The sequence below is a fragment of the Kwoniella dendrophila genome, chromosome 8 (genome assembly GCF_036810415.1).
Source record: "Kwoniella dendrophila CBS 6074 chromosome 8, complete sequence".
Classification (NCBI taxonomy): domain Eukaryota; kingdom Fungi; phylum Basidiomycota; class Tremellomycetes; order Tremellales; family Cryptococcaceae; genus Kwoniella; species Kwoniella dendrophila.
Genome location: NC_089483.1, coordinates 1,364,292 through 1,382,153, shown reverse-complemented (window position 1 = coordinate 1,382,153; position 17,862 = coordinate 1,364,292). Strand labels below are relative to the sequence as shown.

The 17,862-nt window shown below is 38.0% G+C and overlaps 4 protein-coding genes and 1 non-coding gene across 5 annotated transcripts; 3 read left to right on the top strand and 2 right to left on the bottom strand.

Annotated features, from left to right (window-relative positions):
• Positions 1-911: 911 nt before the first annotated feature.
• Positions 912-2,549, top strand: L201_006327 (uncharacterized protein; the record flags this gene model as incomplete). Its single annotated transcript, XM_066222048.1, has 6 exons — positions 912-1,356; positions 1,463-1,710; positions 1,837-1,936; positions 2,011-2,045; positions 2,118-2,218; positions 2,294-2,549. 6 exons carry the CDS (start codon positions 912-914, stop codon positions 2,547-2,549), a joined length of 1,185 nt encoding a protein of 394 aa, XP_066078145.1.
• Positions 2,550-3,152: 603 nt separating this feature from the next.
• L201_006326 (uncharacterized protein) lies at positions 3,153-12,494 on the top strand (the record flags this gene model as incomplete). The annotated part of the gene is made up of 36 exons (XM_066222047.1): positions 3,153-3,205; positions 3,262-3,307; positions 3,387-3,519; positions 3,587-3,658; positions 3,719-3,781; positions 3,848-3,931; positions 3,998-4,131; positions 4,191-4,385; positions 4,436-4,637; positions 4,700-4,802; positions 4,863-5,056; positions 5,113-5,292; positions 5,355-5,555; positions 5,610-5,847; positions 5,902-6,355; positions 6,417-6,656; positions 6,719-7,354; positions 7,421-7,521; positions 7,598-7,880; positions 8,004-8,147; positions 8,203-8,813; positions 8,877-8,987; positions 9,039-9,234; positions 9,291-9,572; positions 9,637-9,978; positions 10,037-10,237; positions 10,308-10,463; positions 10,523-10,660; positions 10,726-10,831; positions 10,895-11,032; positions 11,100-11,347; positions 11,419-11,685; positions 11,774-11,863; positions 11,924-12,164; positions 12,238-12,415; positions 12,479-12,494. 36 exons carry the CDS (start codon positions 3,153-3,155, stop codon positions 12,492-12,494), a joined length of 7,077 nt encoding a protein of 2,358 aa, XP_066078144.1.
• Positions 12,495-12,606: 112 nt separating this feature from the next.
• On the top strand, positions 12,607-14,313 carry L201_006325 (uncharacterized protein; the record flags this gene model as incomplete). The annotated part of the gene is made up of 5 exons (XM_066222046.1): positions 12,607-12,679; positions 13,121-13,144; positions 13,256-13,317; positions 13,401-14,047; positions 14,175-14,313. 5 exons carry the CDS (start codon positions 12,607-12,609, stop codon positions 14,311-14,313), a joined length of 945 nt encoding a protein of 314 aa, XP_066078143.1.
• A 708-nt stretch (positions 14,314-15,021) lies between these two features.
• L201_006324 (uncharacterized protein) lies at positions 15,022-17,454 on the bottom strand (the record flags this gene model as incomplete). Its single annotated transcript, XM_066222045.1, has 7 exons — positions 15,022-15,699; positions 15,806-16,384; positions 16,456-16,602; positions 16,720-16,906; positions 17,044-17,123; positions 17,207-17,293; positions 17,395-17,454. The coding sequence occupies 7 exons, from the start codon at positions 17,452-17,454 to the stop codon at positions 15,022-15,024; spliced, it is 1,818 nt and encodes a 605-aa protein (XP_066078142.1).
• A 312-nt stretch (positions 17,455-17,766) lies between these two features.
• On the bottom strand, positions 17,767-17,837 carry L201_006323. The gene has a single exon. It is a non-coding gene; the product is annotated as a tRNA-Gly (tRNA).
• Positions 17,838-17,862: the final 25 nt, after the last annotated feature.

Sequence of the window (17,862 nt, the reverse complement as noted above, 5' to 3'; positions counted from 1 at the left end):
CTTGTGATAGATAGGCAATGTCTCGGGCGGATACAACCTTACCCGCTATTACTGAGTGGAGGTTGACCGAACAAGAACGCTTTGATCATATGAGCTTCAGCATATGTCGGTGTTCCTATAAAACATACTCGTAATGCGTAGTTTCGAACCAAACATACATGCTTGGTACTAACGCTAAATTAGCTTCTAACGTTTTGCCCAACACAACCACAAGCATCGAAACGCCGATTTGCGCTAAACACCAATTGCTCGACAACAACAATTTGGTACACGATATGCTTGCACTCTGAAACGTGAAAATCTGAACCCAATCGAGATCTGCTCTGTTGGAGGCTACCCCTTGGACAAGCAATTGGAATATGGATCAGTTGCTCGAACATACATGAGCAATAACTTTTAAGAAAGATGGGATCTCGCTATGCAGTCCCGCTGTATATCTTCACGGTATCACTCATAATGATATGGGTGAAAACGTATTTGATAAGGGGTCAAGGGGTTCCTTTAATGGAAATTAATCAAGAGGTTAGTTAATTTAGTCTAATTTCTCCTTTCTCCTGTTTAGTTTCCTAACCTCATACTTCATTAAGTCAACTCCTTGGTAATGTAATAAGATAAACAAAAGAGATCATGACCCTTTCATTCAACTTATCAAACTCCCATCACTTACCGAGATCTCAATTTCAGGCTGGATTCTGTTCATGTTACTCTGAGCGATTTATTGCGGGTAACCGTCACCATCACCGAGGTCGTCTATATGAGATGCATATAAATAGGGACTGACTTATGATATATAATTTTAGAAAGAAAACTCTGTTTTTCAACCAACCTCATCAAACGATCAACTTACTTCGTCAATCGGAAATTCCCCTTCTGAAAATCACGATAACTATCTGGCTACCATATATATAACGATGAGATCAACAACATTGAGTTTGATTAGCTTATTACCTTTTATGGGTCATGTATTAGGTAGTACAGCATGTAAACCCAAATCAACAGAATCAGTTTCTGCTTCTATCACAGCTCCTGCTGTTGCTGCTGTAGCTACAGATGGTACAGAATTAACTCCAGCTTCAGGTTCAGCTACGTCTTCAGCAATAAATTCAGAATATACAACAGCTATTGATACAGGTAACGATGAACCTACTATGGCACCTGGAACACACTCGAGTTTTACTTTCAAACAACAAGATAAAGAAAATTGTGATTGTGGTTATAAAGTATCTGGTTTAGGTGATATCTATATGCCATTTAAATTCCAATTCAACTTTTCTTCCATCCCTGATAGTGCGGCTTTCAGTGGAGAAGACGATTTGAAAGAATTTGGTTGGAGAATTAATCAAGGTCATCATGTCGGTGAGTTTTATCATTTACTCTCAAAGTATGATCTTGTAGCCTACGACGATCTAGACTTCCTCATATTGATTGTTTTCTTTTTCCTTCTTCGTTCGGATATTCATAGGAGGACCAAGTTCAAATGGAACGAAATGGGATGGAACGAAGTTAATACCTGAAAATATATATCAATGTTTAGGTGATCCATCATCATTATCAGTCAAAAATGGTAATTTACAATTAATTGTAAAAGGTGGTCAAACTCCTTCAGATCATATGAACTGTCCTGAGATCATTCATAATAATGAAACTTTATATGGTATATTCCAATCTGAAATTCAATTTTCTGATGTTACTGGTACTTGTCAAGCTTTCGTAAGTTACTATTGCTCCACTCCTGATCGTTTTTATATATGTTACATCATATGTCCAAGTTTTTCAAGCGAGTAATCACTTACTTCGGGCCAAACGCTGATCTTCCTTGTCTGTACTATAATTTAGTGGTTAAATCATACTATTGCTGGTCAATATGCAGATGAATTGGATATCGAAGTTTTAGGTGGTGCTATCAACAAACCTAACGACAATCAACCAAATCCAGGTAAGTAGCAGAAATCCCATTTTACGTTTTGTCCGAATGCCGACTTCACTAAATTTATCAATTCTTGGTGTTAGGTCTATGGAGTACCAATTGGGATCCAAATGGAAATGTAAGTCTACGTTCCAATCTAATTCATTTAGCTTCTTACGGTCAAAGACTGATAAATGAGATATACCTGCAGCCCAATGATCCTCTCAACTTGACTCGATCATCCGGTGCCAATGATAATTTCTTACCTACACCATTTCCTAATGATCCTACAAAAGGCTTCAACACTTATACGTAAGTCTGCTCAACGATACTCGTAATGATTATTCTGATATCGTAAACTCATATTTCGCTTTTTGCTCTTTTAAGAATCGCTTGGGTACCAGGAGAATATTCACCTAGATATTATAATGGACAAGAAGTTAACTCACCAACTTTATACAATGCAATTCATCCACAAGAATTAACAGTTAATAATTGGTCAAATCATGTTAAAGGTTGGTCAGGTGAAGTACCACAAGAAGATTCAATTATGTTAGTTAAATCAGTCTTATTTTACTATAGAACTGAACAATTTCAATCTCTTCCTGAAGGTTGTAAAGCGGAAGATGTTTGTATTGTCTAAAATGATTACAACATATATCCTTGTTATCTTGAAAGCCCTACTATAACATAATATACCATAGGTACAGCACATAAGCTGTGATTTTCTTCCTCCATATCGTCTTGATTTTATGGTTTACTGTATATATACGTCTACTACTGTTTGTCTTACTTACATATTATGGTTAATGCATATCTTACTATTTCCTCTTCTCTCTCGTTCATCGCTGTTATATTATGTCTATCCCATTGGCGTGATTACCGAGATTACTTATTTATGCCGACCAGTATCACTATGAAGGGGAATGATGTCGTCACGTGGCATCGTGATTATCGGTTACCAAATGCAACAGTTCATGTCTGATTGCATGAGCAACTATCTTACAGGTAAATGGTAATCTCTGATTGAGGGTAATAACTATTTATCAATAAAACTATCTTACCAACCATAAGATCTTTACATACAATAGACCGACAGAAACTGATCACCAGAGGCAGAGAAGCAACAACCATTCAGCTCAATACGCCATTTTAGTATCCATCAATACCCTCTAGACACCAACAACCCTTCCTCCTTCTTTGGTCTTTCGACCGACCTTCTTTCACCTCCACATGACCGCCTAAAATGTCTTCTCAATCCGACGCTTTGGATAATATCTTCCAACGTCTTGCAAGCAGGTGAGTCGATGAAGTCTTCTCGCACCGGATACGCGAATCAGCTGATCGATATATAGGAATGAGGATGTGCGGATTCAAGCTGGACAAGATTTACGTGATCATGTAAGCTATCACTTATGTTCTACTTGTTTGTCAGATGGTGATATCATAGAAGCTTATACTTGAGTGATACTATTACTAGGTAACATCATATACACAAGAATATCCTGGACATGATGGAATGAAGGGAGTTTGGGCAGAAGTCTTTCATAAGACATTTGATTTTACAAGAAGTAACAATCAATTTGAAAGATTAGGTGCAATCGTGGCTATAGGTAAGCTGTCTGGTTTCTCTCTGAAAGGGATAAGGCTGACTCTATACATGCTATCGATCAATTTTAGATCATCTGTTTGACTTGACGAATGATGACACACCTGATAGAGCTCAGCAGAAAGTTTTGAGATTATATGAATGCAAGTAATAACGCTAATATCGTTGACGTGAAAGACAAAGCTTATATATACATTGAATAGACTTGAGACCTTTGACAACATGTTCAGATTCAACTGTTATGATGGCTGCGGCTCATGTGATAGGTACGCTCAGCTGACAATTTATCGGAATTCTTCAGAGTACAGCTAATAATTGAACCGCATTAATAGGTGATATGGTTCGTTCTGCACCTGCTTTGCATCATGAAGGTTTTTTGTTGAAGGAGGTTGGACAAGCGTTAACAATGTTGGAAGGTAAGCTTTCAGTCACCTCTCCCTCCCAGAGGAATGCTAGCTTACTACACTCTCCCATATTCTTAGATTCAAGGCAGGAAGTAGGAAGATTCAGTGGTGTTCTATTATTGCATGCTTTCGCTGTCAATGCTCCGGCAGTGTTCCAACAATGGGTCCCAAAAGTATTAGAGAAGATATGGATACCCTTAAGGGATTCAAGAGTGAGTAGTTAGCTTATCTATATTGTCTACAGGATTAATTGACAGATACTTTAATTTAGACAATGGTTAGAGAAAGAGCATCGAAATTACTCTCAGCATGTTTAGATATAATCAAAACTAGGGAGAAATCACCTACGGAAACATATAGAAAGATATTCGAAGAAGCTAGATCAGGTTTAGTTAAAGCGAATTCATCAGATGCTGTTTTAGGATCTTTGTTGTCGTTCGGAGCAATGTTGCAGAATCAACAATTGGTAAGCTGCTCAAAACCGTAGAAGGGACACTCAGCTAACATGAATTATAGTCTATGGCAGAATACTACAGATCAATCTGTGAACTTACGTTGAAATATAGAGATAGTAAAGAAGTAGTAATTAGAAAAGCTGTTATAGCATTAATACCGTCGATGGCGACATACGATAGTGACGAATTTGAAGCGCATTACTTGCATAGAAGTATGGCATATCTGTTGCAGGCTTTAGGAAAACCTACCGATAGAGATATTGGTGAGCTGCTCTTTCAGAACTAGTCCAGGATTCGCTTGACAGCTAACGTCATGTGATATTAGCCTACGTCGCTCTGGGTCATATGGCTGTGCAGCTGGGATCGAAGATGCGACCATTCATAGATGATATAGTAAAGATAATTAGAGAGCATTTGCGCATGAGAGGGTAAGCCCGCCACTCACGGTCAAATGGGTCAAAGCTAATATGTACATTCAACACTCTCAGCAAGAAAAACGCTCCATTCGAAGCACCCATCTTCCAGTGCCTTGCCATGTTGACAACATCTGTCGGGCCAATGCTTACACGGCAAATGCACGATGTGTTAGATCTCATGTTCCCATGGGGTTTGAGTGAAGCTCTTTTCCATGCTCTGGAAGTAATTGCTAGTCATATTCCGCCCCTACTTCGTACAATACAGGGTAAGGCAGCTACCCCATTCGACGCAGCGATCCTTTTAGCTGATATACCAATGCAGAACGACTATTGGACAGCTTGTCTATGATTTTGACTGGGCACGCGTATCGGCCATTGGGAGCACCGGCACCAAGAGCAGGTGTACAGAGAGATTTGAGTCTTTTACAAAGCTCAGCTGGTGGTCAGTCGCCTGATACTCTGACGTTGGCATTGAAAGTACTGGGAACGTTTGATTTTAGTGGTGAGTTCAGCTATTCTAGTAGAACTATCTCGCCTATTACAAAGTAGCTGATTAACAAACAGGTCATACCCTCAATGAATTCGTTCGAGATGCCGCTCTACCTTATCTCGAACATGATAGTCCAGACGTGCGAAAAGAAGCTGTATTGGCATCAACTCAACTATTCATCAACGATCCCATATGTCACCAAACTAGTAGTCATTCCATCGAGATTGTTAGCGATGTCTTAGAGAAGCTCTTGACAGTCGGGATAACCGATCCTAGTTAGTTCATGCCTACCATTTTGATTATTGTCTCAAATGCTAATCCATAGTCAGATCCCTTAATACGTCGCACTGTATTGGAAAATCTTGATGAGAAATTCGACCGACACCTCGCTCAAGCAGAAGATATACGATGTCTGTTTATTGCGCTCAACGACGAAGTTTTCCACAACAGAGAATTAGCAATCGGTATAATTGGTAGATTGGCTCAACATAACCCAGCGTATGTTATGCCACCCCTCAGAAAGAGCTTGATAAATTTGGTGACGGAACTAGAGTATTCCACCAATGCGTGAGTGGACCAGCTTCCCTTCTACCCTTGGTACCTAAGCTGACATCAAAGCAGTAAACAAAAAGAAGAATCTGCCAAATTACTAGAATTACTCATAGGAGCCGCTGCCGGTCTTGTCAAATCTTACGCCCCAACGATCTTATCAGTATTACTCCGCACAGCAAGCTCACCAGAAACCTCTGTCGCTGTTCAAGCTCATTGTGTTATGTGTGTCGGTGAACTTGCTAGAGTAGCTGGTGAAGAGCTCGTACCCAACGTTCAAACGATCTTAACCCTAGTCATCGATATGCTCAACGATCAATCTTCTACCTTGAAACGAGATGCTGCGTTGAAGACACTTGGTCAAGTTGTATCGAATACTGGAGAAGTAATCAAGCCGTATATCGATCATCCTCAATTACTTGGCATATTGTTTAGATTTTTGCGAACGGAGACTAGTCAGACTATAAGACTGGAAACCATCAGGACAATGGGTATGCTAGGGGCCTTAGATCCCTTCAAACACAAAGTAAGCTTAAGCAGGAATTTTGTTCTGGGGCCGGCCAAGCTGATCATACACTTGTTGATAGCTGTTACATGGAGGAGCAGATGACCCTAATACCGAGAATGCCTCTTCGAGAGTAAACGATATCGTTCTGCTAAATCAGCATAATGGCTCAGTGAATGAAGAGTTCTTCCAGACTGTTGTAATACATTCTTTGGTCAATGTCCTACATGATCCCACATACAAAGATCACTACGAAGCTGTTGATGCTATTATGATGATCTTCAGAACTCAAAGATTGAGATGTGTCAACTTCTTACCGCAGGTGAGTTGACATTGTTTATGAACATAATCGTGTGACGAATGGCTCACGCAACTCTTTCATAGATTGTTCCTGCTTTCCTTAACGTTATCCGAATAGCCCATTCTTCTAGAACCGAATTATACCTCAAACAACTTGCACAATTCATCACTATCGTCAAGCAGCATATTCGAAACTACCTGAACGACGTCTTTGAATTGATCCATGAATTCTGGAACCCTAATTCAACTCTTCAAATAACCATTATATCTCTTGTTGAATCAATAGCAAGAGCAGTAGAAGGAGAATTTAAAGCATATTTACCAAAATTGTTACAACAAATATTAAGATCCTTTGATGGAGAACTAACAGCAAAACATCTACCTGAATTGAGGCTAAATACATTATTACATATTTTGAGAGCATTTTACGTATTTGGATCAAGTATAGAAGATTATTTACATTTGGTTCTACCTGTGATAGTTAGATCATTCGAAAATCCTTTAGCTCCAGATTCATTAAGAAAAGCCGCATTAAGAACAACAGGCCAATTATGTCGTAAAGTGAATTTTTCAGATCATGCAAGTCAAATCATACATCCTTTGGTTAGAACTCTAAGTAATAGCTCAGGAGATTTAAGATCAACAGCTATGGACACGCTATGCGTACTAGTACTTCAGTTCGGTCCGGATTACGCTATTTTCATTCCTATGGTAAATAAGGTATGTTAATAGCGTTTTTCGTCCACGCTGAGCAGGACAACTGACATGCTATTCCAATTATGATAGGCACTAGTAGAGAACAAGATTGTTCACCCGGGATATGATCAATTGATCACCAAGTTGCTAAACAGAGAGAGATTGCCACCTGATTTGGGACCCGTTGAGAGGTGAGTTGAATCACGTAAACGCAGAAAAGCAGGAGATCAAATATTGATGAGAACTGACCCTGATCTAACCATATAGATTCGCAAACGATTCATCTTCCGAGGCATTAGCTCCAGCTGAACAGATGCAACTAAAGGTTAACCAACAAGCGTTGAAATTAGCATGGGATTGCTCTCATATAACGAATAAAGTTGAATGGTTAACTTGGATAACGGGACTAGGTCATGAGATGATGAGAGAATCGCCTTCACAAGCTATTAGAGCAGCAAGAACATTAGCTTTGAGTAGTTTGAGCTTTAGCAAAGAATTATTCAATGTTGCGTTCTACAGTTGTTGGCAGGAATTGTTCGAGAGTTATCAGGTGAGTATTGTATCTCCTTTGTCTATGTTGCAATTTTTTCTGCATCATGAGGCCAAGGGATGAGTATTGGGGATCATTCAGTTTTCACAAGAAGGACTAGCTAATACAGTCTTACTTTGTTAGGAGGATCTCTGGCATAACCTCGAGCTTGCAATCACCAATCCAAGTGTCCCGCCCGATGTGGTCAGTATAATCCTAGGTGCCACGCAGTTCTTAGAGCACGATGAGAAAGAAGTGTCAATTGAGAGTCGAGTTTTGGGGGATTATGTGAGTTAGCTGCTAGCCATAGGCCTCCCAGCAGAACAGCTGATATTCTCCTCAGGCCGCCGCTTTCCACGCATATGCTATCGCCCTCCACTACAAAGAGCAAGAATTTTTCCTTGATCCCTCAACCGCCGTTGTGGAAGATCTCATCGGTATCAACCAAAAATTACAGCAGTCCGATGCTGCTTGGGGAACTTTAGAATGGGCACAAGGTCATATGGAAATGACACATGATGTAATGTGGTATGAAAAGCTTGGTCGATGGGAAGAAGCCTTACAAGTATGGAATGAAAGATCTGAAGATCCTGATTCAACATATGATGAATCTGCTGTAGCATTAGGAAAATTACAATGTTTACATGCTTTAGGTGAATGGGAAGAACTATCTGATTTCGTTCAAATAAGATGGGCAAATTCAACACAAGATGAGAAGAAATTAATGGCACCTTTAGCTGCTGCAGCAAGTTGGTCATTAAGACAATGGGATTTAATGGATGATTATATAGCTGCAATGAAAAATGATTCTGCAGATAGGAATTTCTTTAAAGCTATTTTAGCTGTTCATAGAAATCAATTTAGTTCTGCTATTAGACATATAACGAAAGCTAGAGAAAGATTAGATGGTGAATTAACTAGTTTGACTGGTGAATCTTATGGTAGAGCTTATGAGTGAGTCAGCTAGCTTTTGTATGTTTTTGTAAAACCGTGATAGCTGAAATATTGATTATTTAGCGTGGTTGTCCGAGTACAAATGCTTTCTGAACTCGAAGAGATCATTTCTTACAAAGATCATGCCGATGAACCTGAACGTCAAGCTACTCAGAGGAAAACTTGGCAAACTAGGTAAGCTGTCTGGTTTCCGAATTCGGTACAATAGCTTACGGTTCTTAATAGATTGGAGGGTACTCAGCGAGATGTCGAAGTCTGGCAGCGTATCTTACAGGTTCGATCACTTGTACTTACGCCCAACGAGGATATGGATACTTGGATCCACTTTGCCGATTTGTGTCGAACATCCGATCGACTCAATCTAGCTGAAAAGACATTGACATCTCTTGTTGGTTTCCCTTACCCAAGTATGGATCCAGAGGTGAGCTTGCCGGTTCGTGTAAACCTCGTGTCAAGCTGACTTCGATCCTTTCACAGAGCCGAGCTCGAGCACCACCACCCATCATCTTTGCCTATTTACGTATGGCGTGGGCTAAAAACCTTCAATCAGGCAATAAAGAAGAACGTTTAGAAACACTTCAACACCTACGAGATTTCACTGATCAACTCTCCGCTGATGTTGGATTAGGTGCAAGAGATCAATACGGTAGATTGATGTTACCGGACGCCAAGATGTACGGTGAATACACCAAATTATTGGCTAGATGTCATGTAGAATTAGGTCAATGGCAAGCTGCTTTGAGAGAATCGCAAACTACCGTAAGTCAGCTCAGTCAATGCAGGATAATCCTCGAATAGATAGCTGATATAGATGATCGCATAGTCTGACCCGACGGGTATCTTACATGATTATTCTTTGGCAACGGAATTAGACCCAGAATGGTATCAAGCATGGCATACATGGGCATTAGCAAACTTCGAAGTCATAACTCAATTAGAAGTATCACAAGCTGGTCTGTCATCTGCTCATTTCACCACATATATCATTCCTGCTGTAGATGGTTTCTTAAGATCTATTGCTTTATCACCTGGAAATTCGTTACAAGATACTTTGAGGTTGTTAACGCTTTGGTTCACATATGGTTATCAACACGGTGTCAGCACTGCTATCAGTCAAGGTATACATACTGTAAATGTAGATGTTTGGTTAGAAGTTATTCCTCAGGTATGTCGTCTATATCTCTCCCCAGAAATCACTAGCTGATTCCATTCGGGATATATAGATCATCGCTCGTATCCATACACCTAGACAAGCTATTCAACAATTAATTGTACGACTCTTGCATGATATTGGTAAAGCACATCCTCAAGCTTTGATTTACCCTTTGACTGTAGCCAGTAAATCAAACGTTCCGGCTAGAAGAGCTGTGGCACAAGGTATAACGGCTAAGATGAGAGAACATTCCGCCAATATTGTTGATCAAGTAGGTGTGACTTATGTGATCGACCAATAAATGCAGGAAAGCGAGCTGACGGAGTCTATTTTCCAATTAGGCCGAGCTTGTCAGTAATGAACTGATTAGAGCTGCAATCTTGTGGCATGAAATGTGGTATGATGGCTTGGAAGAAGCTTCTAAACATTATTTCGCAGATAGCGATATTCCAGGAATGTTTGCTGTTTTGGAGCCCTTGCATGAGATGGTTGAAAGAGTAGGTAGCTTTCTCTCTTGAAATATTTTGGTGTCAGCTAATTGGTAGGGGTACCTTAGGGTCCGGAAACATTACGAGAAACCTCATTTGTGCAATCTTTCGCCCATGATTTGCGTATTGCACGAGATCATCTACGAAGATACAAAGTGCACGGTGATCTTACTGAGATACAACAAGCTTGGGATGTATACTATTCTGTGAGTGGTCACTTTATCATCAGCTTACTTCGGTCCCGTTAGCTAATCCAAAATATACATGACAGATTTTCCAACGGCTCGGAAAACAACTTAAACTCCTTAATGTCATTGAATTGCAATACGTTTCACCAAAACTCATGGCCGTTAGAGATCTTGATATTGCTGTTCCAGGTTAGTTGAATGTTTGCTGAAGCTGCAGGGTAGGAAAAAGTGACTAAACATGGCATATTGCAGGTACTTATCAAAGTGGTAAACCCGTCATTGGTATACAAAGCGCTATCCCGACTCTCAAGGTCATCTCCTCAAAGCAGAAACCTAGACAATTCAGTTTGCGAGGAAGAGACGGTAAAGAGTATACCTATTGTCTTAAAGGTAAGTTGATCAGCTATTGTGTAAATATCCTTCTCCTGATATTCTAGCTGACACGATACGCTCATAGGTCACGAGGATTTACGACAAGATGAACGAGTTATGCAACTTTTCGGTCTTGTTAATACACTACTTAACGCAGACCAAGAATGTGCTAGAAGACATCTCAGTATACAAGGGTTCTCAGTCACACCTTTATCGCCTTCTGCCGGTCTTTTAGGCTGGGTACCACACAGTGATACTATACATGTATTGATTAAACAATACAGAGATCAAAGGAAGATCTTGGTTGATATTGAGCATAAACTTATGCAACAGGTATGTGCTATATTTCTAGCTTCCTACTGTTTGTATCGCTTTAAACTGACAACATTTCACGTACAATCTAGATGTCCGATGAAAGTTATGATTCACTTCCTCTCCTCAACAAAGTAGAGATCTTCCAATACGCCCTTGACAATACAACAGGACAAGATCTATATCGAATATTATGGCTTAAATCTAGAAATTCTGATGTATGGTTGGAAAGAAGAGTTACATATACTCGAAGTTTGGGTTTGAATAGTATGGTTGGATATATCCTGGGTCTGGGTGATAGGCATCCTTCCAACTTGTTGTTGGATCAATCGACTGGAAAAATCGTTCATATTGATTTCGTAAGTGTACAATCTAGTTAAATATAGGCTTTCCACCGAGGTGTTCAGCCATGGCCCGCGAATCTGGCTGACTCATATATGTTCTTAGGGTGATTGTTTCGAAGTTGCTCAGCAGCGTGACAAATATCCTGAAAAAGTACCTTTCCGACTTACTCGAATGCTCATACATGCTATGGAGGTGAGTTTACCCGTGACTTCTAGTAGGCCACAGACACTGATCACATTTGTCGATCCCTAGGTATGCGGTATAACGGGTACATTCTCGCGATCATGTGAAGTATCAATGGAAGTTTTAAGAGAAAATAGAGAATCCTTGATGGCTGTATTAGAAGCTTTCGTCTATGATCCGTTGATAGCCTGGAGATTGAACGCAACAGATAAGAGACCAGGTGGTGTACCTGAAGGAGATGATTTGGATGATCCCGGAGCTTATGCCAAACAGAGGAAGAGCAAAGCCAATGAAACGGAAATTCTCAATGGTAAGTTGTTTCTATTTTTACCAAGTCAAAATGGCGGAATGAGACTGACTTACTTTGACTATTGCAACTGTAGAAGCAGAAAGAGCAGAAGTCAAGAACGATAAAGCATTACAAGTAATCGAAAGAGTTAGACGTAAATTAGCAGGAAGAGATTTCAAACCCGATGTAGTTTTGGATGTAAAAGAACAAGTTGAGAAATTAGTTGAAGAAGCTACAAAAGTTGAAAATCTATGTGTGGCTTTCTTGGGATGGTAAGTCTATTGTTTCAGCTTTCGTTTCCCTTGATGATCTTTAAGCTGATATGTCTTGAACAGGTGTTCTTTCTGGTAATTCGAAGTTTCATAAAAAGTATTTCTCGAATCACTATCATCAGCATAATAAGTATTTGATCTTTGAGTAAAAATATATACGGTAAACGATAATCTAATAAATTGTAATCTGTATGCATGTAAATTGGACTCAGCATATCATTAAACGTCATACTGAAGTTTTTCGCCACCTTGGTATCAGCTCAAGTTAATAGGGTCCTTTCGCTTTTATACATTTGAGAAACTTGCTATCCCCAAAATCCCGTTTAAATGGTTGTCAAGCAAATTCTCAATATAATACTGTACTTGGGAAACAAGACGGCCAACAAAATACGATTCAAACACGACTGATCTTTCTTATCAACTCATCTCACTTTATTTTTGAATACGGTACTTTATCAAAATATACTGAAACCCTTTCTTTCAACAGACCGAATGTTCAAAGCAGACAACAATACTCTGGCAACTATGGCGAGCAACGATGAATCAATCTCAACAATGATCTTATCTGAAGATTATACTTATCCACCTTTACCACCTATCGAAGATTCAACTCTGAAACAGATAGTTTTTACCCATAAATCAATTGTTAATTCTTTACCTTTACAATATAACAAAGATAATTATTTGGAGAGTTATAAAAATTAGCTCATATTGGTGAATCTCTACTAAGTAAGTAAATCCTTGACTTGTAGAGGTTGACCATAAAATACTGTACTGGACAATAAGCTACTGCGAGATTTTGACTACTGTATTTATGATGCAATTTTTGCATACTTACAGATACGTTCATTACTTGTTTGTTACATGCTACTGATCCTACATCTAAACCTGGAAAAGCAACAGTAAGCAGTTCTCATTACTATGCTAAACTGCATGCATCATGCTGTACAGTATTTATCTCATAATTCTGTTTAAATCTTTATAGGACCTTCGATCAAAACTCGTTAATAATGAAATCAATGCTCATATATCAAGACACTACGATTTACTATCAAAAGTTAATACTGCACGTAGTCTTGGTGGAACTTTTAGAGAATCAAATAAAGAAGCTGGTGAAGTTCATGAAGCTTATATAGCTGGATTGTTTTATTCCTATATCAAAAACATCCAAGAACAAAATCAAAAAAGAGATCAATGCAAACAGCCAGATCTTTCAGATAATCACAATGATAATCAACGATTGAATTTACTTAGTATAGCTAAGAATCTTAATGAAGATGGTTTGATGGATTTTCAATTATACGGTCAAGCATTCAACCAATTATCTGTATTTTTAAAACCACTCTATGAGAAATTAATCCATTATTTGAATAATCAATTTTACTATGAAAAGTGTATTGTCGATGATGAGTATCATTCAAATCATAATAATGATAATGAAACTTTGATCAGTCTTTCTGAAGGATCAAAATCAGAATTAAATACATCAACTCAAAAATTGAGAATCAATCAACCAATTTATAAACATGAATTCATTTGGCCAAATCATTTTTTAGAATATCAAAGAAAAGGTACACAAGGTAAAATTTGGAAAAGTACTTGTACGATTCATTTAAGAAATGGTAGAATGATGTAAGTTGAATCGGTTTTCTCCCCCAAGATTCATATTTTCTGCTTGCCTTCCGATGCACGACTACTATATACAATGATTTCTCAAGGTTAAAAGTAAAACTAACAAATTATCAATAATCTCTGATAGTACGTGCTCAGGTGTAGGAGACGGTGCAAAAGGTCCAGCAGATAATGTGGCAGCATATCTCGTTCTACAAGAAATCAAAAGAAATATATCAAATCACGAAAATGGTAACAACCCGTTCAAGAGAACACGATACCTCTAAGTTCTATACTGAGCCCCTCTTTTTACTTCATCTTTGTACAGTCATAAAGAATACATTTACAGTAATCAATTTATATATATATATATATGTATAGAATTATGTTTTTTTTTATTTATAAGATCTTTCATGCAAATTCCCTCACAAGTGAAAATATCGTCGGAGCTGTATGGCAGCATATTTTTTTTCGTAAAGCTCCGCTACTACTGTCGAGTCATCTTAAAAAGTAGATTTGGTGTAAGAAGGCGCAATGTATTGCCAAAGTTACAGTACACTTGAAAATATGAACGGAAAGTATAAAACCAGTCTTATCCCTTTCATTCATTCAGACTTTGTATATATCATATAGCGGTTCAACTATAGTATGTTTAGTAGTCTTAGGTCTAGTAGGATGTATTGATTGCACTCTGACACGCATTATACACAACTTTTCCACTTGTTTTTTTGGAATCATCTGCTATGACTCATTTCAGAACAATAAGAACAGAACAAAATCAATATGGAAGGTTTCCATGATAGAAAGCACAAGGTGGACAAGTATTATTAGGTAAATGCAACATGCATAATAGGGTCATTAAAGTATTGATTTTATCGTAAGAACACACTCTACATCAACCTCCATCAGAGAACTTCTCCTTTGTCTGATGAGTCATATTACTATGTATGGCCTTGGAATCATTCATTTTTCTCTATCCTGATGACTGATTCTATCTAATCCATATTATAATCATTGTTTACATCGTAACCTTCATCGTCAAAACCATTCGGTTCTCCATTTTCTGCTAAATGATGACCATTCATTTCTATACCTTGATTATTTTTACTTTCCACATGTTCAGGTTCAACTAATTCAGGTCTCATTTTTTCTAAAACATTTTTATCCCAACCACCAATTTCATCATTTAAATATTGATTCAAATAATTACATTCATCTGGATTTACAGGTCCGTTATCTTCACAAAATGAAAATACAGGACATTTCCCACATGTAATTTCATTTTGACCTTTACCTATAGATTTTAATCTTTGTGTTGATCTATATATTATGGCTGTATCACTTAAATCTGTTAACCCTCCACCTATTCCTCCTGGGAAAAAATTCGGTATAGCAGCATTATTGGTATTAGCTGTAGCTGAAGATTTTGATTTTATACCAAAATCTCCTTCATCAATTTGTGATGATGAGACTGATGATATCGATGATGCTGAATCTGATGACGACGATGAAGATGATGATGAGGAAGAGGACGAAGATGAGGAGGAAGAAGATGATGATACGGAGGAAATTGATGAAGATCTTGATCGCTTTTTACGTTTCTTCTTTTCATCGTCAATTGATAACAATTTATCATCATCTGAATCTGAATCAAGATCTGAATCGCCCTTCCGCTAAGAATATAAATGCGATACATCAGTTCAACGTGGTTTTCGATAGCTGAATTACCTGACTTCGAAGTCAAATTTCAATGATCAAAGACGGGATGGAAAAACTCACTTTCTTCTTTTTAGCTTTTTCTTTAGCTTTCTCCTTTTCTTTCTTCTTCTTCTTTTTCTCCTTCTCTTTCCTCTTTTTCTTCTCTTCTTCCTTCTTCTTCTTCTTTTCTTTCTCTTTTCTTTCTTTTTCCTTCTGTCTTTCCCTTCTCTTCTTTTCTTTCGCTTTCTCTTTCGCTTTTCTAATAGCTAATTCTTTTCTTCTTTGTTTTTCTTCGTCTTCTAGATCATCATCTTCATCATTTTCATCTTCTCCATCATCGTTTAATCTCCTTCTTTTTTTCGATGAGCTACCTTCAGCAGCTTCATCATCAGAATCATTCATACCATCTAAAGGATCTTCATCAAATGATATTGAAGTCCCATATGGTTTAACAGCTTCTACATATCCATCTAATTCCAAAGCTCTCATAATTTCCATTACATTCTTGATTGATAACTCAACTGAAGTGACCTTCAATTTGTTGATATAGTTTTTCAATGCCAATGGAGTCAATAATGAATAGTTTTTTGTATTGATGGATAAAGGATTAGGTATCAACTTTTTCTGCTCTTCCGTACGTTTACCATTAACTGCGTATGTCTGGACAGAGTCCGAAAAACCGAAATTAGCAGCATATATGGACATGTGGATGATATTTGACAAATACTCACCAAATCGTAAACTCTCCGACTCAATACCTTGCATAACGCATCAACCAAACCTTGATCATATTCTTGATTGTTATCAAACCAAATACCACCTGAGATTTCTTCTGGTATTTTGACATTTGCCATAACATAGAAGATCGTTGTTGGTGCCTGTTGTAAAAGGCAAATTAGCTTTTTCACATGGAAATAAAGTGGTCGATAGTGATTTTATCGTATAAGAACCTGTTCATTCTGTTATGCAGGGCTCATCAATAAAAAGCAACTCACGTTGACAGGTTTGAATTGTTTAATATGACCACTCGACTCTAAAGATTTAACTGTTTTCCTTAAAATAGCTTGTGGTATAGTCTCATTACCAATCTGTCTACCTATAGCAGCTGATGCTATACCTCTATCACCTGCAGCATTGATAACTTGTAAAACAATCTTCTGTTCAGGTGTCATTGCTGATTTCCTGTTTAAATCATCGAAAAAAAAACATGTATAATTAGTAATTAAAGCAACGATTAGCATTTAGGATGTAGGAGATACGAATATCTGTCTGCTATTGGAAAGGGGTGGGAGAAGGGATGTTATCCAAAAGTAACTCACTGCTTAGCTTCATCAGCTGTATGAGCATGAAACAAGAATGTTTTATCATCATCTCTCGATTTTGATGTACTGAATAAACGCTAATAAATGGAATTGAGTATCAGTAACAGAGACATTATGTTTATTGTGAGAAATTGTATATGTTTAATATGATGATATTTACCAATTTGACCAGATTCGAAGTCGATTGAGCGACAGCTTTCCTTGCCATAGAAGGGAAACTGGCTTCAATTTGAGGTAAAGTCATGTACTATAAAATAAATCGTGCATGAATGTTAGCATGGTAATCTCAATGAGGGAAAGCTGTTTTGACAAAGACATCCGAAACGATAGAACACATCTCGTACTCACCTTGTTCTTCGCCGATAGCACCTTCTTCCAGACCTGTTGGTCTGAAGTTGACATACTCATGTTGGGCGGGTTTTACGTTCTTGATGGTTGTGCTAACGCATTTAGGTGAATTTTATGATTGAGATCGAAACTTCAGTCCAAGTGTTTATACAGTTGAGCTGTTGAATGAAGACGAGCAGAGGTGATTGTCAAAATTGTTAGCCGTTCAGTAGTTATTGGGAATACTTTTGATTTTGGTGTAAAATGCAACCAGAAAATCAAAATCAAAATAAAATTCTTGATTGACACATGAAATCATGATATATTTGTCGAACGAAAAAATGGAGATGACCGACTGAAATCATATGGATTCTGCAAATCAACAAAAAGAAATACACCGTAAGGGAGTCGAACCCTTGCCGCTACTATGGCAAAGTAGCATGATACCGTTTCACCAACGGTGTTTTGATGTGAAATGGTTTCAATGAG